Source organism: Salvelinus alpinus, chromosome 19, assembly GCF_045679555.1.
Source record: "Salvelinus alpinus chromosome 19, SLU_Salpinus.1, whole genome shotgun sequence".
NCBI classification, from domain to species: domain Eukaryota; kingdom Metazoa; phylum Chordata; class Actinopteri; order Salmoniformes; family Salmonidae; genus Salvelinus; species Salvelinus alpinus.
The window spans coordinates 43728099-43754724 of record NC_092104.1 but is presented as its reverse complement, the minus strand read 5'-3'; the positions used below and the strand labels follow the sequence as shown (position 1 = coordinate 43754724).

Below are 26626 nucleotides of genomic sequence, written 5' to 3'. Positions count from 1 at the left end.
ACCGCACATTTTCAAACAGAATCGACACATTCGAGCTCCAAAAACGACACATTCTGGCGTCCAAAACGACGGAGATCTGTCTAGATGGATACAGTTTCAGATTTTGGTGGGTTTATAGCTAACCCTAACTCTTTTCCTAACTTTAACCTGATTATCCTAACTTCATACATTAATTATCCATACCTGCTGTGTAAATTCTCCTAAACGTACTACGAAAAGTACATTTTACAAAAGCTGTATCGCTTCTAGACAAAACCGTTACATAACATCAGAAAACAACGCCAGTTTGCGGGCAAGGCAAGCCTACTAGATGCTATCAATCAAGGGGCGCACACACCTCTCTATCGCCAACGCCCCCTCCACAATCCTCCTCCCCGATAGGTCCAGGCAGAGATGAAAAAAACAACAACAACGAGGGCTTTAAAAAGAACCACAATGTTCCGTCCATCAGTAACATCTGGTCATCAGACCGGTGCTACTGTTACAGTCTCCGCATTGCCGACGCACACTTTCTCCATCTCCGGGGAGGACAGAAATCAAAGTTCTTAATTCTTTCTTGTAGCTTCAACCAAAAACACGAAAATGCCCAGCAAAAGGAAGAAGAACAAGCGCCGCATGAGGAGGGTGGTAAGTGCGCACACCAGGGTTCCTTCAGTTCCTCCATATTATAGCTAATTATTATTTGATGATTATACATTTTTTTTGTAATCCGTGCTACACGTGTTCCCCTCCACTCCGGTAGTCGAAGTGCATTGAACAGTTCATCCACTGAAATTCACCAAACATTAAACAATATATCACTGGATGAATGATCCTGACCATGATCAAGCAAACCTCTTTGTAGGCAAACTAAATAGTTTTTCACATTCTAAATTACTGATCGTTTTTTTTAAGACTAGTTGAAGCATGCGAAGAAACCACTGCCAATATGTCCTAATAATTTCCAATCCATCAGCCTGGTCTCATAGACGAGACGTAACATAGTAAACGAAAATCAGGGAAAACAAATTAGTATGATATGTTGTGTTTGGTATGGTTATGTAACGGATGTGAAATGGCTAGCTAGTTAGCGGGTACGCGCTAGTAGCATTTCAATCAGTTACGTCACTTGCTCTGAGACTTTAAGTAGGGTTTCCCCTTGCTGTGCAAGGGCCGCGGCTTTTGTGGAGCGATGGGTAACGACGCTTCGTGGGTGTCAGTTGTTGATGTGTGCAGAAGGTCCCTGGTTCGCGCCCGTGTCGGGGCGAGGGGACGGTTTAAAGTTATACTGTTACAGTTACATAAGACTGAAAGTTAGTTATGGCTGTCTGAGTTGGTTGGTTGTCAGAGTGCATGGCTGGGTGTATAACGCGAACATCTATCCATCCAAAGGTTTCTTAGCATGTTGGGTAACTCTAACTCCTAACCCTAAACGTTAGCCATCTAGTAGTCACCTACCTAAGCCACAACAAATTGCAATTCGTAACATATCATACAATTTGTAACATCATACGAAATGAATGATGGACATCCACAAATTAATAACATTTTTGTTTACTCTGTTACGTCTAACCCTGAGTTCAGGTTGCACAATCCATATATCCCAATCCACCCAGCTACATGATGGGCACCATGCTTTGGATGTAGCTCGTCTGGCTACATGACCAGCACCCTGCTTGTCGAACTGTTTCATTTAGTCTACTCCTGGCTCTGTAACGTTCCAGGCACGGTGCGCCTAGTTGGCAATGTGTGATTAAGAGCCATGCATAAAGTTTGATCTCGCTGTGTACTTAGCCAAGTAGGTTATCAACTTTTTTTTACTTTTTACCCCTTTTTCTCCCCAATTTCGTGATATTCAATTGGTAGTTACAGTCTTGTCCCATCGCTGCAACTCCTGTGCGGACTCGGGAGAGCCGAATGTTGAGAGCCATGTGTCCTCCGAAACACGACCCCGCCAAGCCGCACTGCTTCTTGACACACTGTTCGCTTAACCCGGAAGCCAGCTGCACCAATGTGTTGGAGGAAATACCGTACAACTGGCAACTGCTGGTTCTGAGATTTTGTTGTAAATCTGATTTTAAGGTCCAGGAGTTTCATGTATCCTCCATCTTAGAACGTGCTCCTCCTCCATTTACACCATGATAATGTAACGCAGCAACGGGACAGTCCTCTGTAACCCTTCTCACCATGTATTCTTCCTTTTACATAAACTAACTTGAATGTGTATTCTACAAATCACAACATTTCAATTCCCTTTCTGTGACTTTCCATTGTAATGTTATCCAGAGCTCTGTCATAGCTCAGCAATAAGCCAGTAGGCCTAACATTGTACATGCACTACACTAGCGATCCCTAGCAAATACTTCTCAGTATGGTGAGAAAGAAGTTCTCCTAAACACTCTTCCCCCTAGTTTTCTGGCAAGACTCCACTCAAACCAAGCCTGTATTTGGTAATGAATTGTAGGCATGCCCTCCACCAGACTGCTTTTTTAGGGCCTGTGCCGTGAAACCTTTCACAGAAGCCCAAATGAAAACGTATCCCAAATCAGTTAGCCTTATCACCTCTGCATGCTCTAGATATCTACGGAGGTGCATGGAAGGGAGGTCTCTTGCTGATTGACACTCCGAGCACTAACTGGGGCTCATGTTCTGCTTACTGACTTTCTTAATGTGCTTTTTTTGTGCTCCCCTGCCCTTTCAAAACAGTTTTTCTAGTTTATTTCCAAAGGATGATGATGCCTAGTAAATGTCCTTTAGACTAGTCCTGTTGATAACGGGCTCAAAAAACCTCTAAATCGTACCATTACAAAAGGGGCAGGGAGGGGTTGTTCTGACGGACAGACCAAAGGCAGAGCTGTTTTTGTATGCACACTCACTGGGCTTATGCACTTGGTGGGCTGTGTAAACTCTGCTGGCTGGCCGGTCGTCTCTTGCAGCTAACGAGGCGTAGGGTATGATTGTAACCGGATTATAATGCGATTAGTTTACTGTCTGCTATGCGGGGCCCCATCCGGAGCCCTGAGCCCTGCTGACTCGCAGGTTTCGGTCCCGCCTGACTTGACCTGTCAGAATCACTCCGATTCAGCTAATTTACTGCCATTATCTAACTAGTTTGCCCCCCCCCGCCCCATTGATCGGCGTCATAGCTCAAAGGTTTAGTCCTCTGTCCTCTGGAAAAACATGTTGATCCTAATTTGGCATCCCTGGTATTTCATCAAATAGAATACCCCCCCCCCCCATCAAACCCAAACTAGATGAGGAATTCAATAACTAACAGCCCTCTGGCTGGATTACCTTCAGCAGCCTCTCCCCATATTTTTTTCTCTCCATCTTTCAATGTTTAATCAAAGTGGAGTGATTCAAGGTAAAGTTAATCTGACACCCTTCTCTCTCTCTGTCTTTCGCTCGCTCGCTCTGTGTGTTGAGCAGCAGGCCCAGAGGAAAGTCCTTGAGGAGCAGCATGTTGCTGGCACTGGCAAAGGGACCCCAGGAGTGGCTGTTGTGGCGGCCCCCCCTGTTAAAGTCAAAGAAGTGGCAAAGTGTCCAAAGCTTGTCCCCATACATACTCAAGTAGTAAATGTCCCCGTTGTAGCGCTGCTGGCCCCAGTTGAGGTACCGGAGCCTAAACCTATGGTGGCGGCGTTAGAGGCTGAAGTGGTGGCAGCAGAGGTTGAAGTTGAGGCGCCAGTCGAAGCTCCAGTAGAGGCTGAAGAAGCCACATTGGAGGTCGAAGCCCCAATTGAAACTCCAGATGTGGTCGACGGCCCAGTTGAAGCCCCAGAAGAAGTCCCAGTTGTAGAAGTACCAGCAGAAACTCCAGTGGGGCCACCTACAGAAGAAACTGCAGCAGTGCAGGAGGTTGAAGAAAGCTTCATTCCAAAGATGGAGCTAGTAATGGAGGTAAAGGCCCTCTCCCATTTTGAATTTGTTTGCGGACGGAGAGTATATGGGGCCAGGTGCAGTTTCTGGTGTGTTGGGAAGGAACTGAGAGGGGGCAGTAAGAGAACAGTGTGTTCTATTTAAGAGGCTGTACATGTACACAGAGAGTGGGCAGGGCCTCTGTTGCAGTCACTATATATTGCCGGGTACATTAACATGGTCTACAGTGTAAATTATTTGTGTCTCTTTTAAAACTGATTTCACTTGTGTTGTGGTGAGAGTAATTTGATAAATGAGATTGATTACAGTTCTCAAGAGCTGTACAGATCTAGGATCTTAATTTGAGCCAGTTTGCTACAGCAGGAAAATAATCCTGCAACAAGAGGACATTTGAATTATTATGTGGATTATAATTAATGGACATTTTTGTAGGGGTTGATCCATTTTTCATACGGGAAAATGAAGTGGAAATTACAAATGTGTTTAACATTTCCTGTAACAAGGTGATCAAATTAAGATCCTACATCTGTATTAAGGTTTAGTGATGAATCATCTAAGCTAAAGAAGGATAAAGCTACTTGCGACCCGCAATGACCACCAAATCATCTGTAAGTAGTCGTAAGTAGCTTTATCCTTCGATGTGGAAGTTTCAATCTTATGAAAGTTAAATGTTGGTAGTGTGTCATCGTAATAGTTTAGTTTGTGCAGCTGTTTGTGTCTTGTTCAATGTCCTGTGTTGGAAATGTGTACGATGCTTGTTGGCATTTGTTCAGCTGCTATAGTGTCTCTAAAGTGCCTCCCTCGCTGTAGCTAAGCAATGACCACATATGGCGTGTGTGTGCTGACATGTGCTCACATGTATGCGAGAGTGTGTGGCGCACGGGATGAGGGGGTGGTTATACACGATGATTGGCTCTTGGTCAAAATGACTCTTTTCCCCAGCCCCATGCTGCTGGACATACCGTGGACATGTCAGATGCGCCTTAGACCTATACGCACAAGCTTTCATGAAAGTACTTTAGGCGCATCCACACGCATAGCGGATGTGTTATACACACTCCGTATCAGGATAGTTTTATTGAGTTGATGAGATTGCAAATCCTTACACTCTTAACACAGGAGCGCTGAGACGCGTACACACACACACACACACACACACACACACACACACACACACACACACACACACACACACACACACACACACACACACACAGGTGTTGGTAGACAAAGAGTGGACAGTTGGTGGCTCTGGTCAGTCGGTCGTGGTGTCTTCACCATGGGCCTCATATTGAGCTGGCTGCGGGGGCCAAGAGGCCACCCCACTACTGGATGTTGCCGTAGAGACATGGGTGAGCCCCCCCCCCTCTCTGATGGGTGGCGTGGTCAGGTTATCCTGCAGTAAGGGGACGGGACATCGGATGCAGAACATTTTGTACCAGGCAGCGTTCTCTCTTTGCTCCTGTAGCTCCCTCCTCCTTTCCCGCTTTTCCCCTCTTGTGTGTTTGTGTTTGCTTATCGGGCACCTTTGGAGGAGCACTTTCTGCCTGGCACGTGTTTTCACTGATGGAGTGGCCAGTGGATGCACATGAGTAGATCATGCCGTGTTGTCACTGGTTGATGCCGTAGGGGTGGGAGGAGACAGAATCTTAGGTGGAACTGGAGTTTTTGGGAGTGGTACTGCCGATGGAGAGCGCTTGAGTATTTAAACAAAAGGAGTGTGGGGGCATGGAAGTCTTGGTGCCTTCTTGCTGCCTGGCAGATGGATTGATCACTTGGTGCCTGACGCCTGGAGTTTGCTAAACGGCATTGACACTTGGATTGGAACTGGTGCTTTGGTTAGATGATATGAAAATTGAGCTCTTTGGCCTCGCAAGCCAGTGGTGGGTTTGGTGTCGAAATGAGAATGCATAAGCATAAGAACCCCATACCTACTGTAAAATATGGTAATGGATCTTTGATGTTATGGGGCTATTTTGTTTCCACTGGTCCTGGTGCCCTTGTTAAGGTCAACGACATCGTGAACTTTACTCAGTACCAGGACATTTTATCCCAAAACCTGGTTGCCTCTGCCAGGAGGCTGAAACTTGAACACAAGTGGATCTTCCAGCAAGACAATAACCCCAATCACACATCAAAATCCACAAAGAAATTGTTAATTGGCCACAAAATCAACATGTCTGCAGACTTGAATCCCATTGAAAATCTGTGGTTTGAATTGAAGAAGGCAGTCCATAAGTGCAGACAAAGGATATCAAGAAACTCTGGAGGATTCTGTATGGAGGAATGGTCTAAGATCCCTCTCAACGTGTTCTCCAACTCAAAAAACATTTTAGAAAAAGGCTCAGTGCTGTTATTCTCGCAAGGTGAGGTATTGAACATGTGTTATTTTGGACCGCTACCGTTCTGAGAAAAAAATGATATTACTTGTTTAACTTCTCTGGGATATGTGGGACACTAACGTCCCACTTGGCCAAAAGCCAGTAAAAATGCAGAGCGCCAAATTCAAATAAATTACTATAAAAATCAAACTTTCATGAAATCACACATGAAAGATACCAAATTAAAGCTACACTTGTTGTGAATCCAGCCAACATGTCAGAATTCAAATAGGCTTTATGACGAAAGCACACCAAACGATTATGTTAGGTCAGAGCCAAGTCACAGAAAAACACAGCCATTTTTCCAGCCAAAGAGAGGAGTAACAAAAAGCAGAAATAGAGATAAAATGAATCACTAACCTTTGATGATCTTCATCAGATGACACTCATACGACTTCATGTTACACAATACATGTATGTTTTGTTCGGTAAAGTTCATATTTATATACAAAAATCTGAGTTTAGGCGAGACGCTACTGTCTCACTTGGCCAAAAGGCAGAGAAAATGCAGAGCGCCAAATTCAAATAAATTACTATAAAAATCAAACTTTCATGAAATCACACATGAAAGATACCAAATTAATGCTACACTTGTTGTGAATCCAGCCAACATGTCAGAATTCAAATAGGCTTTTCGGCGAAAGCAAACAATGCTATTATCTGAGGATAGCAACAGAGTAAACAAAGAGAGAGAAGCATATTTCAACCCTGCAGGCGCGACACAAAACGCAGAAATAAAAATATAATTCATGCCTTACCTTTGATGAGCTTCTGTTGTTGGCACTCCAATATGTCCCATAAACATCACAAATGGTCCTTTTGTTCGATTAATTCCGTCTATATATATATGTATATATATACAAAATGTCCATTTGTTTGGCGCGTTTGATCCAGAAAAACACCGGTTCCAACTTGTGCAACGTGACTACAAAATATCTCAAAAGTTACCTGTAAACTTTGCCAAAACATTTCAAACTACTTTTGTAATACAACTTTAGGTATTTTTTTACGTAAATAATCGATAAAATTGAAGACGGGATGATCTGTGTTCAATACAGGATTAAAACAAACTGTAGCTAGCTTTCTGGTCAGGCGCCTCTAACTAACAGTACACTTCCAGTGACCCTCGTTCAAGATGGCCGTACTTCTTCATTACACAAAGGTAAAAACCTCAACCAATTTCTAAAGACTGTTGACATCCAGTGGAAGCGGTAGGAACTGCAAGAAGGTCAATTAGAAATCTGTATTCCCAATGAAAACCCATTGAAAAGAGAGTGACCTCAAAAAGAAAAATCTGAATGGTTTATCCTCGGGGTTTCGCCTGCTAAATAAGTTCTGTTATACTCACAGACATGATTCAAGCAGTTTTAGAAACGTCAGAGTGGTTTCTATCCAAATCTACTAATAATATGCATATATTATCTTCTGGGGATGAGTAGCTGGCAGTTGAATTTGGGTATGCTTTTCATCCAAACGTGAAAATGCTGCCCCCTATCCTAAAGAAGTTAAACAAAATCTCTTTCTCTGAGCAATTGTATTAGTATGAAATAATATACATTTCCATAAAAAATGTGCATACAATATAGCTCAGTATTTTAATTATACTGAACAAAAATATTAACGCAACATGCAACAATTTCAAAGATTTTACTAAGTTACTATATTGTATGCACAATTTTTTTTGTAAACTGTCATGGTCAAAACATATTGATACAACAGTAGCTAAGATGGGGAGAAGTCTGTTCATAATAAAGCGCTGCTCTTCATTCTTAACAACACTATCAACAAGGCAGGTCCTACAGTCTTTTTGTCACACCTGGACTACTGTCCAGTAGTGTGGTCAGGTACCACAAAGAGGTACTTAGGGAAGTTGCAGTTGGCTCAGAACAGGGCAGCACGTTTGGCCCTTAAAAGTACACAGAGAGCTAACATTAATGGCATGCATGTCAATCTCTCATGGCTCAAAGTGGAAGAGAGATTGACATCACCAAGCTGTCTGTGTAAAATACTAGAAACAGCTCGGACACCCATGCATACCCCACAAGACATGCCACCAGAGGTCTCTTCACAGTCCCCAAGTCCAGAACAGAACAGGCGGACAGTACTACATAGTGACATGACTACATAGAACTCTATTCCACATCAGGTAACTGATGCAAGCAGTAGAATCGGATTTAAAAAGCAGGTAAAAATACACCTTATGGAACAGCGGGGACTGTGAAGTAACGCAAACATAGGCACAGACACATGCATACACACACACGTACACATGGACACACACGTACACATGGATTTTGTGTTGTAGATATGTGGTAGTGGAGTATGGGCCTGAGGGCACACACTTAGTGTGGTGTGAATTCTGTAATGAATGTATTATGTTGTATAACTGCCTTAATTCTGCCGGACCCCAGGAAGAGTAGCTAAGGATTCCCTTAAAGGGGATCCTTAATAAATACAAATACAGTTCATATAAGGAAGTCAGTCAATAAATTCTTTAGGCCCTAATCTATGGATTTCACATGACTTGGCAGGGGTGCAGCCATGGGTGGGCCTTGTAGGGCATAGGCCCACCCACTTGGCAGCCAGGTCTACCCACTGGGGAGCCAGGCCCAGCCAATCAGAATGGGTTTTTCCCTCAAAAGGGCTTTATTACAGACAGAAATACACCCCCTCCACCCCCCTCAGACGATCCTGCAGGGGAAGAAGCTGGATGTGGAAGTCCTGGGCTGGCGTGGTTACACATGGTCTGCGGTTGTGAGGCCGGTTGGACGTACTGACAATTTCTCAAAAACAACGTTGGAGGCAGCTTATGGTTAAGAAATGAACATTCAATTCTCTGCCAACAGCTCTGGTGGACATTCCTTCAGTCAGCATGCCAATTATACGCTCCCTCAAAACTAGAGACATCTGTGGCATTCTGTGACAAAACTGCACATTTTAAATTGGCCCTTTATTGTCCCCAGCACCAGGTGCACCTGTGTAATGATCATGCCGTGTAATCAGTTTCTTGATATGCCACACCTGTCAGGTGGATGGATTATCTTGGAAAATGATTTCAGACCCGCCGTATCTCTCTTCCCATCTCCCACACGTGAACGCATTTAACATATGGGAAAAGCCTCTTCAGAATAGAACAGGCTATCTCTCCCATGTGTGTTGAATCATTTCTCTGTTTAGCTCTCCAGAAGTTCCCCTCCATTGGCAATTGGTGTGTCATTAAGCTCTGTTAGCATTTCTGTAGTGTTTTCTAGTTTTTTACCTTGACGTTATATTGTTCCCTAGCAAATTTCTACAGTAAAAACAGGAACTTGGCTTCTAGGAAGAAGGAGGGGGAAGGGGATGTGTACTAGGAACATTATGTACATAATATTCTCTAAAGAGGTTAAACTAATCTGTCAGATAGAAAGGGCTGCACTTGGATCAGTTTAGTACATTTTGTTCCTTGAGTATTTATGGGGCCTGCGAGACGAGCTGCGATCCGACCAGTTTGGTACACAGCTAAGGATATGAGGGGGCTGCTGTGGCTGTAGCTGTGTGAATATAGGCTGCTGTTGCAGAGTAAATGGAAGACCTGTAGCCCATAGCCCCTCCCTCCCCCTACACAGCTGTAGCCGAGCTACAGTGCATTCTGAAAGTATTCAGACCCCTTGACTTCTTCCACATTTTGTTACATTACAGCCTTATTCTAAAATTGATTAAATAAAAAAGTTTCCTCATAAATTTACACACAATACCCCATCATGACAAAGGAAAAACAGGTTTTCATACATTTTTGCAAATGTATAAAAAAGAAAACTTTTTCCATTGATCACCCTTGAGATGTTTCTACGACTTGATTTGGAGTTCACCTGTGGTAAATTCAATTGATTGGACATGATTTGGAAATGCACTCACCTGTCTATGTAAGGTCCCACAGTTGACAGTGCATGTTAGAGCAAAAACCAAGCCATGAGGTCGAAGGAAATGTCCGTAGAGCTCTGAGACAGGATTGTGTTGAGGCCCAGATCTGGGGAAGGGTACCCCAAAAAAATTCTGTAGCATTGAAGGTCCCCAAGACCTTCAACATTCTTAAATGGAAGAAGTTTTGAGCCACCAAGACTCTTCCTAGAGCTGGTCGCTCGGCCAGACTGAGCAATCGGGGGAGAAGGGCTTTGGTCAGGGAGGAGACCAAGAACCCGGTGGTCACCCTGACAGAGCTCTGACAAGTCTCTGAATGTCCTTGAGTGGCCCAGCCAGAGCCTGGACATGAACTTGATTGAACATCTCTGGAGAGACCTGAAAATAGCTGTGCAGGTTGGAGCGTGAGAGGATCTGCAGAGAGGAATGGGAGAAACTCCCTAAATACTGGTGTGCCAAGCTTGTAGCATCATACCCAAGAAGACTCGAGGCTGTAATCGCTGCCAAATGTGCTTCAACGAAGTACTGAGTAAAGGATCTGAATTCTTATGTAAATGTAATTTATTTTTAATAAATGTCTAAAAATGCTTTGTTATGTGGTATTGCGTGTAGATTGATGGGAAGAACTTTCTGAATGTACTGTATATACTGTATGTGTGTGTGTGTGTGTGTGTGTGTGTGTGTGTGTGTGTGTATATATATATATATAATATATATTTCCACAATGAGGTTGGAATTTTCACAATATTATTATGACAATGCTATTTTTATTGAAAAGGCTGTTTTAAATGACCGCCTGAAATTTCAACCTGTATTGGTGGGATGGTGTTTTGGCCTTCCATGGTGACATCACCATGCTATACGTTTGTTAATAGACCAATAAAGAGTTCCAAACCTCTGCCAATATCGGCTAATTTTCAGTTTTCCCCTCCCCACTCAGACCACTCCCAGACAGTCCTAACTAAATTCTTTCTTGAGAAATTGCTCTTTGCTAAGAATACATTTTTGTTTCTTTTTGACCGTTTTAATAGAAAACAATCACAGTACCCAGAAATGATTTGTTATTGAAATTAAAACGGCTGCATTGGACCTAACTGTTCACAGGTGTGCCGTTGAGGTTACACTGCTGAGCGCAGGTTTTTCAGCTTTTGTGTTGTGACTTCACCGAAAGGAAAGTTTTCGTTTAGGGTAAGAATGAGCTTTTGCTTTTGTCTCCTGGTGTAGCTAGCTGCTGAGACTTGGCTAGTTAGCTACGGGACATGGCTAGCTTAGCTACAAGGCTTAGCTAACCTGGCTAGCTATCCTATAAACCTTTTCTACCTGGAAAGATGGAATTACTAGCTCGCTCTCTCGTTTAGCTCAAGTCACTACTGTGCTGCATTGACTAAACCGACCGTCCTAGCTTCACAGCTTATCAGTCGAGAGCCACGCTTTTAGTCATCGCAAGACCAACATAGCGCTAGCTTCCTTTGGATAACTTTGTGCTAACTAGCTAGGCTACTAGCCCAAGTGGTGTATGCTAGCTACATTTCACTTTGTTCTCGGATTAACTGTTTTTTTTTTAGAGCCATTGCACCTGTTAGCTCAGCCCAAGGGGTACCGAGCAAGGCCCAGGCCCTGGCTCCAGCACCGGTACATCAGTGCCCATGCAGGGCGTGTGTCGTCTGTCTGGGTCTTGAACACGAGGATGCAGCATATGAGGACGCCCGGTCATGCATCCATTGTGGGGATTTTGCTGCGAACACCCTCTGTCGGAGAGTGCGCAGAGCAGCCCAATGTGATTCCTCTCCCACACTGCCTTCAAGCGGGGAGAGTACAATGCAGACCCAGCCCTCATGGGCTGACACCATGGATGGCTATCCTGAGGACATTCACCTAGTTTTCCTCATCATCGACGAATACAATGGCATGACGATCTCCTCCAGATAGAGGAAGAGGACAAAAAGGCACATGCCGTTACTTCTAGGTCCTCTTCTGCCCTTAGTGGGGCATCGATGGCTGATGACAGATATTCGCTCATTGATATCTGCAAACGGGCAGCGACCAGACTCAGTATTCAGTGGCCCGAACTCGTAGCAGCGCAGAGAGGGACTGGTACGATGGCAGGAAACTCCCCTTTCGCACCATCCCAGGCAAGAAACTCCTCTCAGGCTTCTGCCATGCAAGCTGGGATGGCTAACGCAATTGGAACAGACTCTTGACCTGCAAGATCCAAACCAGACTTTTTGCCAGCATGAATGTTCCGTCAACCCCAATGCCTCATCACTAACAGACACTTCTCTCCTTGGTAAGATGGACCGCTTCTCCAGAGTCCATCTACCAAAAGGTCTACTTGTCTGCCACACGTTCTGTACTGGCATTGAACATTACGTCCCTACTGCTGGCTTAGCAGGCTGATTTGATGTTAGAAATGCATAATCTCCAAGCTATCGGTAAACCTAACCCAGACCTTTGGGATGAGATCTGTGTCGTCACAGACCTCAACCGCCGAGCCTCCAGGGGCGCCATTCAAGGCTGTGGCCACGCCATGAGACTTACAGTGGTGGAAGAGAGAGCCTTGTTGTCCAGCCTGTCGGAAAAGGAGAAAGCAGATTATCTTGACGCTCCCATCAAGCAGAGGGAACCGTTTGGGCCGGCTGTCTCTGCCATGCGGCAGAAGTGCAAACTTTGAAAGGAGGAGGGCAAAGCCTTCAACTTTTGCCTGCCCGTAGACCCGGGTATTGACTAATTGTCCTTCGCCACCAACACTGTCCCCTAGTTCCAGTGTGTCAACACTCCCCTTTTCAATAAAAAAAGTCTGCTGTATCCAGGCATCATGCCAAGGACACAGAGCAAAAATGCAATTAAAAGGAGACTTGCTCCATCACCACCAGAGGGTGCTCCGGCACCACTGGTGAGCGAGAGTCTACTGACTGGTGGGCTACTCGGCACCAGAGCAGGGAATTGCCGTGAATGTTCAGTCCAGCCCTGGGTCTAGTCCACGGTTATGAAGGGTTACGACTGCAGTTCGTGCAGAACTTTGGAATCAGTAGCGACTGGCAACTCGGCACGCATACTTGAGGATATCTCCTCTATTACGCAAAGGGGCTATCAGGGCCATATTAGCGGCAGAGAGCCACCTCTGCTTCTACTTCCGGTACTTTCTGGTTCCCTGCAACACTGCTGCGTTCTTCACATTCAACAGTGTCCCATGTGTATTAAGAATGGTCCACCACCGAAACGACATCCAGCCAACTTGACACAGCTGTGGGAAGCACTGAAGTCAACGAGGGCCAGCATCCCTGTGGAACGTTTTCGACACCTTGTAGAGTCCATTCCCTGACAAATTGCGGCTGTTCTGAGGACAAAAGGGGGAGGGGGTTGCAACTCAATATTAGGAAGGTGTCCTTATTAATATTTTGTACACTCAGTGTATGTTCAACGTGCTGTCTCGCTCTGTTCGTAGAGGTGACTGGTTCACCTCAGTCGACCTGCGGAATGCTTATTTTCACATAAGCATGCTGCCAGCACACAAGGTTTCGAAGGTTTTCTTTTCAAGGCACAGCCTATGAATACCTTGCTGTCCCATTCAGGCTAGATCATTCAGCAAGTGTGTAAGAGACAGCCCTCACACCCCTGAGAAACCTGCTATGCTCCCCATCCCGGGTGCAGGGGTTCAAGACACGACTTCCCTTGTAACCCACCTCTCAGAGCTAGTGTTCAAGATCAATCAGAAAAATTGTTGTTTGGTGCCAACACAGAGAATAGAAAACATAGGCATAATGCTGGATTCTCTCTCTTATCAGGCAAAGAGTCATTCCGACAGTGCCTTTCCCTGTTCCACAGGGAGCGCTCGGTTACGATCAAGACATGCCTCCGAGTGCTGGGGTTGATGGCCTCCATTTCAGTAGTACATCTTGGCCTACTGAGAATGAAACCTCCAGCGCTGGGGGTTTGCGCAAGTCTGTGGACACGGCATCACTTCAATCGTCAGATAAAGATGACCTCTGCATGTCTCTCGGCTCTCTGCCACTGAAAGAGCTCCTCGATTCTTCATTCTTGGCACTCCCCTAAGGGTAGTCCAATGAGGAAAGTGGTGACGACCAACTCATCATGCATGGTCTGGGGCGCAGTTCACGAGGGGAATGCAATAAACAGTGTGGCCCACTCAACTCTGGATTGCTCACATAAATTACCTTAAATTGCTCACTGAAACTTTGTTCTTGAACTTTGTTCTCTTCTCTCTGCCTGACATGGAGAAAAGAGGGGGTGCGTGGCAGCTTGTCTTGCATGTTTGCACCTCTAGTGTGTTTTCCAAGGGAAGGTTTATGATCTCTGAAATGTATGTGTTTTTCAAACCCTTGCCCATTTTTAGACATGGGTTGAAAAACAACAATTGGGCACCACCCACCCACCACTGTTTCTAAAATAAACTGCCATCATGTGGTTGTCAGAACTCAAGTCTGAATTGCTTTATCCTAGACTCGAAATGAACATTATGTCCCAAACCTAATATCTATTTACTTATAGTAGTCAGTGAATATGCATATTAATAATTATTTCTCTCTACCACTTGCAGGCCGCATCCATCCCTGAGGCTCCCGTGTCAGCTCCTGACGAATTTGAGGTAAACCTAGTACTGAGTGTATATCACCCATAGTTCCGTTGCATGGTGTTTTTTTTGTATGTGTGGCGTCTTTGACCGTGTTCTACTGCATGTTTAGACACATGACGAGCCGTTGGTGAAGGCCGAAGTGGAGGCTGAAATAGTTGCCACGGTCCAAGCGGAGGTCAAGGCAGTAGTCGAGCCGGAATGCGGGCCCGTGGTCGAGGCCGTAGCTGCCCCAGTAGTGGAAACTGAAGAGGTGGTGATCGACACAGAGGACAGTCCTGAGTTTGAAGCTGAGGTCATTTCTATGGTCAAGGCAGATAACATTCCTGAAGAAGTTGAAGTAGAGGAGGCCCCAGTCGTCACAGAGGTGCTACATCATGCTAACGTGCTACGTCGCTAATGACCCTTCTCTGCTCTCACGCCTCTGCCTTTCCAGAAAAAGCTGAACTCAAGTCCTTTGTTCTTTTGCGTGATGTTGTCTTGTGTGGTGGTGCATGTAGTGTGTGATCATGTGTGGTTTGCTCTGTTCCTTACCCTTCCTCTTTCTCTTAAACAGCATTCAGAAAAAGCATCTGATATTTTTTTCTGTTTGATTGGATGAGTCTTTAATGAGTAATATCTCCTCGTTCCAGGATGAGCCTGTCACGACACAGGCACCCGAAGAGGTTCCAGTTGTAAGCATTTCTCACTACTTTATTATTGTGCAACTTCTTATACATGGGAAATATTTAGATGCCACTAGATCCATTTCCTAAGCGTTCGTATCAGCTTATTGCAGCCTGGGCTTTTGAGCTAGTGATTGCTCCTATTAGTAAGGCTATGGCTCTACCTAGTGAACAGCTGGAACACTTGTTTGCTCAACTTGTCGTGCCTGTATTGACCAATGGTCGATTTTTATGTGTCGCCTAATTTTTGCTTTGGAATCAAACTGACCCAGGCCCCAACCTCTCTCTTCCAGGAAACTATCCCAGAAACGCTGTCGGAGCCCGTGGTAGCCCCAGTTGATGAAGCCCCCTTAGCCGACGTCGCTCCCTCAGAGCCCCTTGTAGAGGTAAGGCTGACCAACGCATGACATTAAGCCAGCTCAGTCCTGGGGGTGTGAACGTTAAACAAAATTGGGACGGTAACGTTGAGAAAAAATACCTAACAGAAAAAGTTAGCTTCCACAAAATTGTAATCACAGTGCACACAAAATTATCATCAGAAAGGGAAAATTGCATAATAAACAAAAACCTAATGCAACAATGATGTAACGTTAGTCGAAGATATGCATCTTTCAATTATTTGCCATGGATATAAAGCACTTTGCTCGTCATCGTTAAGTTTGAAAATTGGCAGAGAAAGGCAAGCATCAGCAACGAACAGCCTGCTCTGCACGCTGCACGCTGTCGTACACATCGATCCGGAGCATTCCAAACTGCTCAATGTGTGACATGTCTGAATCAGTGGAGGCTCCTCAGAGGAGAAAGGGGAGGACCATTCTCTGTGATTTTCAGAAAATGTAAAACGCTGAAACATTTGAAAAGTTATACTTTTTAGATAACTATACGAAACATAATCACGTCACCAAATAATTGATTAAAACATACTATTTTGCAATGAAGGTCTACAGTAGCCTCAACACCGTTCTCTAGTGTAGCACTGTGGTGTAGCCGAAGGACAGCTAGCTTTTGTTCTCCTCTGCGTTCATTGGCTCCTGGACTCTGTCCACGCATTTCAAGGCTGCGTTGAAACAATGACTGGTAAATGATTCAAGACCAGCTCAGTTAATCCCTACCATTGTGACAATGAGTCATCATAATGCTGCATCAAATTTACATGATCTTAGGGGCATTGGCAAACACAATGTAAGTAATTTAATTTATGTACCCCTAATTGCACCGAATACATCTGTTTATCCTACAGCTATTGTAAGCAGTAATCATGAGCCTATAAACCAGAGTAACACTGTTAGCACTGAGGTGGTGTGCAATAGTAGGAAGACCACTTTATGCAGCTCACCATGCACTATCCACTCCAATGTAAATAACATGAGTAAGTCTAGCTCTGATAAGCTTCCCAGTAAAGCATTAAAAACAATCAAGCAACCCAGAAAAGTGCTAAAAAATTGCACATATTTGCATATGTAGCCTAAGAAACAAGGTCCACGAAGTCAATAACTTGCTTGTAACAGATGACATTCATTTTCTGACTATCTCTGAAACTCACTTAGATACAGTGGTAGCAATACATGGTTATGCCATCTACCGAAAAGACAGATATGTCAACGAAGGCGGTGTTGCGGCCTATATTCAGAACCACATTCCTGTAAAGCTTAGAGACAATATACTGTTGAAGTAATATGGCTACAGGCTCATTTGCCTCACCTAAAGCCCATTCTGGCGGGAAGCTGCTATAGACCACCAAGTGCTAACAGTCAGTATCTGGATAATATGTATGAAATGCTTGATAAGGTATGTGATATCAACAGAGAAGTATATTTTCTGAGTGAGATAAATATTGACTGGCTATCACTGGCTATTCCTGAGCTGCCCACTCAGGAAAAAACTTCAAACTGTAACCAGTGCCTGCAACCTGGATCAGGTTGTCAGTCAACCTACCAGGGTAGTTACATACTGCACAGGAATTAAATCATCAACATGTATTGATCACATCTTTACTAATGCTGCAGATATTTGCTTTAAAGCAGTATCCAAGTCCAGAGGATGTAGTGATCACAATATAGTAGCCATATCTAGTAAAACCAAAGTTCCAAAGTCTGGGCCTAATATAGTGTTTGAGGTCATACAATAAGTTTTGTAGTGATTCATGTGTTGATGATGTAAAGAATATTTGCTGGTCTGTAGTGTGTAATGAGGAGCAACCAGACGCTGCACTTGACGCATTTATGAAACTACTTATTCCAGTTACTAATAAGCACGCACCCATTAAGAAAATGACTGTAAAAACTGTTAAATCCCCTTGGATTGATGAGGAATTGAAAAATTGTATGGTTCAGAGGGATGAGGCAAAAGGTATGGCAATTAAGTCTGTGAGCCCAACTGATTGGCAAAAGTACTGCAAATTAAGAAATCATGTGACTAAACTAAATAAAAAGAAAATAAACTATACTATGAGACAAAGATAAATTATACACAGAATGACAGTAAAAAGCTTTTGGGCACATTAAATGAAATTTTGGGTAAAAAAGCCAACTCGGCTCCTTCATTCATTGAATCAGATGGCTCATTCAACACAAATCCCACTGATATTGTAAACTACTTTTAATGACTTTTTCATTGGCAAGATGAGCAAACTTAGGGATGACATGCCAGCAACAAACGCTGACACTATACATCCAATTATATCGGACCAAATTATGAAAGACAAGAATTGTACTTTTGAATTCCGTAAAGTCAGTGTGGAAGAGGTGAAAAAAGTATTGTTGTCTATCAACAATGATAAGCCACCGGGGTCTGACAATCTGGATGGAAAATTACTGAGGATAATAGCAGACGATATTGCCAGTCCTATTTGCCACCTACTAGAGAGTGTGTGCCCTCAGGCCTGGAGGGAAGCTAAAGTCATTCCGCTACCCAAGAATAGTAAAGCCCCCTTTACTGGCTCAAATAGCCGACCAATCAGCCTGTTACCAACCCTTAGTAAACTTCTGGAAAAAATGGTGTTTGATCAGATACAATGCTATTTCACAGTAAACAAATTGACAACAGAATTTCAGCATGCTTGTAGGAAAGGACATAAGCACAGCACTTACACAAATGACTGATGATTGGCTGAGCGAAATTGATGATAAAATGATTGTGGAGGAAGTCTAACAAGACTTCAGTGCAGTTTTTGAAATTATCGATCATAGTCTGCTGCTGGAAAAACGTATGTGTTATGGCTAGACAGCCCCTGCTATAATGTGGATAAAGAGTTAGTTATCTAACAGAACACAGAGGGTGTTCTTTAATGGAATCCTCTCAAATATAATCCAGTTAGAGTCAGGAATTCCCCAGGGTAGCTGTTTAGGCCCCTTGCTTTTTTACATTTTTACTAATGACATGCCACTGACTTTGAATAAAGCCAGAGTGTCTATGTATGCGGATGACTCAACACTATACACGTCAGCTACTACAGCAACTGAAATGACTGCAACACTAAACAAAGAGCTGCAGTTAGTTTCAGAGTGGGTGGCAAGGAACAAGTTAACCCTAAATATTTCTAAAACTTAAAGCATTGTAGTTGGAACAAAACACTCACTAAACCCTAAACGTCAACTAAATCTTGTAATAAATCATGTGGAAATTGAGCAAGTTGAGATGACTAAACTGCTTGGAGTAACCCAAGATTGTAAACTGTCATGGTCAAAACACATTTATACAGTAGTAGCTAAGATGGGGAGAATTCTGTCTATAATAAAGCGATGCTCTGCCTTCTTGACACTATCAACAAGGCAGGTCCTACAGGCCCTAGTTTTGTCGCACCTTGACTACTGTTCAGTCGTGTGGTTAGGGGCCACAAAAAAGGACTTAGGAAAATTGCAATTGGCTCAGAACATGGCAGCACGGCTGGCCCTTGGATGTACACAGAGAACTAATATTAATAATATGCATGTCAATCTCTCCTGGCTGAAGTGGAGGAGAGATTGACTTCCTCACAAATTTTTATTTATGAGAGGTATTGACATGGTGCATTCAACATGCTGTCTGTCTAAACTACTGGCACACAGCTCAGACACCCATGCATACCCCACAAGACATGCCACAAGAGGTCTCTTCAGTCCCCAAGTCCAGAACAGACTATGGGAGGCACACAGTACTACATAGAGCCATGACTACATGGAACTCTATTCCACATCAGGTAACTGACACAAGCAGTAAAATTATATTAAAAAAAACAGATAAAAAAACACCTTATGGAACAGCAGGGACTGTGAAGCAACACAAACATTGTCAGACACACACACACGCACTATACATACACATGGATTTAGTACTGTAGATATGTGGTGGAGTAGGGGCCTGACAGTGTGTTGTGAAATCTGTGAATGTATTGTAATGTTTTTAAAATTGCATAAACTGCCTTAATTTTTCTGGACCCCAGGAAGAGTAGCTGCTGCTTTGGCATCCATAATAAATACAAATACAAAACCTAGGAGCCTCATGGTTCTCACCCCCTTCCATAGACTTACACAGTAATTAGGACAACTTCTGGAGGACGTCCTCCAACCTATCAGAGCTCTTGCAGCATGAGCTGACATGTTGTCCACCCAATCAAAGGATCAGAGAATTAATCTTGTACTGAAAGCATAAAATACACCTAGCTAGCACTGCAGTACATCAATTTCCATCAATGGAAATTGATGGAAATTTATAAAAAATGTATCACTAGCCACTTTAAACAATGCCACTTAATATAATGTATATGTATATACTGTACTCTATCATCTACTGCATCTTGCCATCTTTATGTAATACATGTATCACTAGCCACTTTAAACTATGCACTTTTATGTTTACATACCCTACATTACTCATCTCATATGTATATACTGTACTCGATACCATCTACTGCATCTTGCCTATGCTGTTCTGTACCATCACTCATTCATATATCTTTATGTACATATTCTTTATCCCTTTACACTTGTGTGTATAAGGTAGTAGTTGTGGAATTGTTAGGTTAGATTACTCGTTGGTTATTACTGCATTGTCGGAACTAGAAGCACAAGCATTTCGCTACACTCGCATTAACATCTGCTAACCATGTGTATGTGACAAATAAATTTGATTTGATTTATATGGTGAGTAATTTACTCAAAGAGAGACAATAGTTGAACAGTTTTGAACAAATACATTCCTTCCAAAATGAATGAAGGAGGGAGAGAGAGAGCGGGTCATTCTTTTTCAGTTTCACTTACTTAGCTAGCAAATGCAGCTAGCTAGTTTAGCCTTCTCAAACACCCTGCTCAAACAGAGGGGTGCTATGCTAGCTGGCTATGACTATCTAACACAACACTGGAACTGTTCCAAGTCAAGGTACCTTTTGGTTTTACTAATTTAATTGACCTAAACTGGTTACTGACTGTACACTAACGTTACTGCTTGATTGTAGCAGGTTTACTAACACGTTACTTCTATTAGCTATGTTGACTATGACATTACTTTAGCTAATATGGTGACAATGACGCAGGCTGTATGTAGCAGATATGATATGGTTTGGCTTGTAAAGGTTTTTTCGCCTGGTCACATACAGCTGATGTGTTGTGCATTGACATCCACAAGCGATGAAGGGAAAAGGTGAGAGGAGGAGAGTGCATAGATGCGAGAAGGAATACAACGTGGCTGTTATGAATGTGAACTGTGTTTACGCGTGATAAGCAGTGTATTCATTCCGCCAATTCTGTTGAAAAAAGATTTTTCAACTGAAAGAAATGGGGATAAACATACCTGAATGTTTAATAGAAATTCTCGTTTGCAACTGTTGGACTAATGATTACACCCTATATCAGCTTGATGCAGGCAAGAATGTGCAAGGTGGTATTGAATGTGCAAGGTGGTCTGTCATTGTGTTACCTCCAAAATTTTCTCTCGACCTGTGTACACCTACGTTGGAAACTTTCATTCATAGGCTAGATTGTAGCAACCTCATGATGGGTGAAGGTGAAAATTCGAGTATCATATAGTAGCCTAGACCTATCGATGTTACATTTAACTGGATGAATGACATATGAATGACAGTCATCCAATATGCTGTAATAGAATTAAGGCCATGCTCATGAAAGAAAATTAAATAAAATCATCCTCCCTCATCTTAAAGGGCACTGACCGCCACTGGTCTGGAGATGCAGGCCATGGAAGTTATGGGACATTTTGAGCTTCCAGGAATTGTGTACAGATCCTTGCGACATGGGGCTGTGCATTATTATGCTGAAACATGAGGTGATGGCGGCGGATTAATGGCACAACAATGGGCCTCAGGATCTTGTCACAGTATATCTGTGCATTCAAATTGCCATCGATAAAATACAATTGTATTTGTTGTCTATATCTTATGTCTGCCCATACCATAACCTCACCGCAACCAATGTTGATATAAGCAAACCGCTCTCCCACACAACGCCATACACACCATCTGCCCGGTACAGTTGAAACCAAGATTAATCTGTGAAGAGCACACTTCTCCAGCGTGCCAGTGGCCATCGAAGGTGAGCATTTGCCCACAGAACTCGGTTACAATGCCGAACTGCACGTAGAGCACGTAGATGAGCTTCCCTGAAATCGTTTTTGATCATTTGTGCTGAAAGTCTTCGGTTGTGCAAACCCACAGTTTCATCAGCTGTCTGGGAGGCTGGTCTCAGACGATCCCGCAGGTGAAGAAGCCGGATGTGGAGGTCCTGGGCTGGTGTGGTTACATGTTATCTGTGGTTGTGAGGCCAGTTGGGCGTACTGCTAAATTGTCTAAAACGAAGTTGGAGGCGGCTTATGGTAGATAAATTAACATTTGAATTCTCTGACAACAGCTCTGGTGGATATTCCTGCAGTCAGCATACCAATTTCACACTCCCTCAACTTGAGATATCTGTGGCATTGTGTTGTATGACAAAACTGCGCATTTTAGAGTGACCTTTTATTGCCCCCAACACAAGGTGCACCTGTGCCATGATAATGCTGTTTAATCAGCATCTTGATATGCCACACCTGTCAGGTGGATGGATTATCTTGGCAAAGGAGAAATGCTCACTAACAGGAATGTAAACACATTTGTGCACAAAATTTGAGAGAAATATGCTTCTTGTGCGTATGGAACATTTCTATGATATTTTATTTCAGCCGATGAAACGTATACATGTTCATTTTGGCCAAAACGCTTGCAGACTCGAGTGGTTTACTATCGAACACAACAAATGGCCACTCGACAAAAGGCTTAGGGGCCAAGTGTTCAGTTTGAGATTCAGTTTATGACTGCGGTAGATAGAACTTCATTGCCCCCTAGCGGCCATACGCAATAGGACCACCATACGCATAAGGACCATATTCTGCATTGTGAATTCACATGGAATTTTATGAAATTTGTACGGAAAACCAATAAATGGCCGTTTAAACACTAAGATTTGTTTTCCCATTTGTCACATCCCTACTCAGTCCCTTTACTTTTCCCAGTAAGAAAGGAGAAATGGAAGTTAAGTTCGAATTTGAACATTGTGTAACAGTCCTACGCTCTCCAGGCCCCAGTAGACTCTGTCATCGATACAGTGGCTGAAAACTTTATCATCACAGAATCTGTCCCTACTGTGGAGGCAGCCATGGCTGAGCCCGCCATTGAGGAGCAGGTGAGACTCGGGCTCCAAATCATACCTACTCTTAGCACATACACACAAGGATGTCGTTTTGGCACACCTTTAATCACCTGCTGACGTCCCGTCAAGTCCGACTGCGTGTCATTTCTGTTCAGGTGCCCGCAGTCCCAACAGATGCACTTGAGGACCTATCGGAGTCGCTGAACAACGTCCCCCCAGTATCTGAGCCCGCCCCGGTCACAGCTGATGAAGTCATCGACGTGAGTCTTCCTACTTTTCTCTATGCAGAGACTGAGGTGCCCAGTGGCAGATGTAGTTTTGGTAGAGCAGACATGAGACACACACGCTTACTCCTGTAACCCCGTTGTCTGGTTGGTCTCTGGAGGCAGTGTGAGGAGGAAGAGGTGACAAAGATGGGGGAGAGAGAGACGACACACTTCCACCCGATTACCGGCCCTCTCCGGAGGACCTGCTGGTCAGAGTTAAACCATAATAACCTACAAGCTTTTCATCTACTCAGTCTAATTTATAATAATGACTCAAACCAACTCTTTACGCAATCACCTTGATATATTAAGCACTAACATATGATCAAATACTTTGGTGTAGCCTATCCTCTCATTTGAATGCTCTCGCACATTTTGAAATGTGCCCATCCAGGAGTTCTTGCTTCCTCGTGAGTTTCTCTCGCCCATCTTTGGATCAATCCTCTCTCCTTGTGGTCTTCCTTTTTACATTCTGTTCATTTCCTGGGCTGTGGGCTCCTCCAGCTCATTTTATTGCATCAGGCATGTCATCTAGTGTGTGGGACTACTGATTTTAGTTGTGCGCTCAACATTGACTGGGTGTGTTGCCTTTGCAGGCTAAAGAGGAAATTGAAGCCCAGATGGAAATCGAAGCCAAAAAGGACGCCACTGATGAGAATACTGCCCTGGATGTCCTCTCTGGACATTTCTCAGCCCCCCAGCCTGTCATCTCAGAACTGCAGTGTCACATGCAGCTCGCCTCTGCGCCCGTAGAGCTCGCCTCCGTGGTAAGAGCATATAGTGACACTACTGTATCCAACTCTCTCAATCAATTACGATCTGTCTTTACACGTATTGTAAACCAACCACCCCCTTTCTTACATTCCCATCTAAACACCTCCCTTGTTCTTTAGGATATCCCAGCAGAGGCAGCATTGAATGGACATATTGCAACTGAGGTGGCCATTGAGGGATAGATCTCTGCAGGTGAGGACTTGTTGTTTAATCTCCCGAAACGCTTCGTTTGAACGCACTTGCGTTGGGTCTAAATTGGCATTAACATTCTGTTATTGTTTCTGTCTCCCCATAGATTTCCTCAGTCAGTATGGAGGACTAAAGAGAGCCTCACGGGGAGCCGACCAGCAAATTTTACTTTTCAATATTTAGGGCTTAAAGGGACCACCGGGAAACTATTAACATCCAACACTCAGTGCCTTTCCTGCTTAGGTTCTCACCAAAAGAAAATCAAACAAACACATTTTAATGGGGCATCAAGGCGGGGGAATAAGAGTCTTTGGATCAGAATGTGAATATTTGGAATTAACAAATTATGGCTTCTTTCATAGATTTTCTGTATCCTAATGCATGTATTGTGGATTTGCATCGATTGTAAATGGCATACATTATGTATGGAGACTGTAGAGTTAATGAATGTGGCAATGACTTGTCTTCACATTTGGACCATGTTTGTATGGATGGGAGGGGTATTTCCTTGTACATGTTTTCTACATGCTGACTACACCGGGCACGAGCGTGCGTCTGCGTGCTCCATCACGTGCATGCTGATTTTGTCCATCCACACCAGACGCGATCAGGACATGCACGTTGAAATATCAAAACGAACTCTGAACCAACTATATTAATTTGGGGACAGGTTGAAACACATGAAACATTCATGGACATTTAGCTAGCTAGCTCGCTGTTGCAAACTAATTTGTCCTGGGATATAAATAGTGGGTTGTTACTTTACCTGAAATGCACAAGGTCCTTTTTCCCCCTGGATCTTTGTAGAATTTTGACCCATTTTGAGTCACACAAAATTGTGTGTCCTCTACTCTGACAATTAATCCACAGGTAAAAGTGGAAACCTAGTTAGTTTCTAGTAATCTCTCCTTCTTCAGTCTTCTTCTGTGGACTTTATATGGCGGTTGGCAATCAACTTTAAGGTGCATTACCCCTATCAACTGGACTAGAGTGTCGATCTCAGTTCAGCTTTCAAACACCCACGTCGGTCTATACTCCTAAAAACCAACGAGGAGCTGGGAGATGCAGGACTTACAGCGTGTCATGCATCAAAAATAAAACCAAGTTCTATTTTAGCGCCTGGCTACGCAGACGCTTGCGAGCAGTTTGGATGATTGAATAACATACCCATCCTCTTCACTGTGTACTGGCAATGTGTCTACAGTCCTGTCGGAGAAAGTCTGCCCTGGGCAATGAGAAAGGGTGTGAAGTTTTCCAGGCCCTCTGGCCAGATTATCTTAAGGACGTCCTCTGGCGATTTTCAAACTTTTACTGTTGAAAAGCGATATCCCAAGTATATATACAGTAAAGTACACACAATAAAGGGTAAAAAAATAGAGGAACAAAAGAGGAAAGCCCCCCCCCCCCCCACTTATGCTACGTTATGACTTACCTGGACCACCTATTGAGATGTGCCTTTTTAAGCCTTTTCAGTAAATCAGGTGTTAAATGAGGTGAAAAGGAGACGGGAGTGCTGCTTTAACTTTCAATTAACTACACTCAAATCTGGCCACTGAAAATGGGGGCTTGTAAATCGTGTTTGTTTTTTAAAATTATATTTTCTAATTCTGTTTTGTATAGACCATTAGATGTGGTACAACCGCAGTTTGCGTACACGGTTCCGTGCTCTGGAAGATACCATGAGGAGTTATGTAAAGAATATGCTGGGTTGGATTTCATTCACCTTTTTGAATAAAGATGTTACTCACCGTGATCCAGTTGTTGGCCTGTTTATTCTACATTAAATGTAGTAATCAGATGTATACTGAACAAAAATATTAACACAACATGCAACAATTTCAACAATCTTACTGAGTTAGTCAATTTAAATAAATTCATTAGGCCCTAATCTATTGATTTCCCATGACATAGGCCCTGCCAATCATAATGAGTTTTTCCCCACAAAAGTGCTTTGATACAGACAGAAATACTCCTCAGTTTCATCAGCTGTCCGGGTGGCTGGTCTCAGCCAGATGTGGAGGTCCTGGGCTTGCATGGTTAAATGTGGTCTGGGGTTGTGAGGCCGGTTGGATGACATTGGAGGTGGCTTATGGTAGAGAAATTAACATTTACATTTTCTGGCAACAGCTCTGGTGGACTATCCTGCAGTCAGCATGACAATTGCTTGCTCCCTCAAACCTTGAGACATCTGTGGCATTGTGTTGTGTGACAAAACTGCACATTTGAGAGTGGCCTTATATTATCCCCAGCACCAGGTGCACATGTGTAATGATCATGCGGGTTAATCAGCTTCTTGATATGCCACACCTGTCAGGTGGACAGATTATCTTGGCAAAGGAGAAACTCTCACTAACAGGAATGTAAGCACATTTGTACACACAATTTGAGA

General features: G+C 43.5%; 1 protein-coding gene across 4 annotated transcripts; it reads left to right on the top strand.

Moving 5' to 3' along the window:
* Nucleotides 1-426: 426 nt before the first annotated feature.
* Nucleotides 427-25990, top strand: LOC139545679 (calphotin-like). 4 transcript variants are annotated; one of them, XM_071353692.1, is made up of 11 exons: nucleotides 428-627; nucleotides 3409-3879; nucleotides 14695-14742; nucleotides 14840-15094; nucleotides 15360-15401; nucleotides 15686-15778; nucleotides 22937-23041; nucleotides 23164-23268; nucleotides 23871-24041; nucleotides 24168-24240; nucleotides 24344-25990. In XM_071353692.1, exons 1-10 carry the CDS (start codon nucleotides 583-585, stop codon nucleotides 24228-24230), a joined length of 1398 nt encoding a protein of 465 aa, XP_071209793.1. In that variant the 5' UTR covers nucleotides 428-582; the 3' UTR covers nucleotides 24231-24240; nucleotides 24344-25990. The 4 variants fall into 4 exon arrangements, with proteins under 4 accessions (XP_071209795.1, XP_071209794.1, XP_071209793.1 ...); XM_071353694.1 differs by lacking the exon at nucleotides 14840-15094 and having other exon boundaries at nucleotides 427-627; XM_071353693.1 differs by lacking the exon at nucleotides 15360-15401 and having other exon boundaries at nucleotides 427-627.
* The last annotated feature ends 636 nt before the right edge of the window (nucleotides 25991-26626 follow it).

Bases quoted from the DNA above. Each gene is read 5' to 3' on its own strand.
- LOC139545679 (XM_071353692.1), top strand. From the start codon at position 583: ATGCCCAGCAAAAGGAAGAAGAACAAGCGCCGCATGAGGAGGGTG. The intron at 15,095-15,359 runs GTGCTACATCAT...TCCTCGTTCCAG, and splicing joins AGGCCCCAGTCGTCACAGAG to GATGAGCCTGTCACGACACA. The intron at 15,402-15,685 runs GTAAGCATTTCT...TCTCTCTTCCAG, and splicing joins CACCCGAAGAGGTTCCAGTT to GAAACTATCCCAGAAACGCT.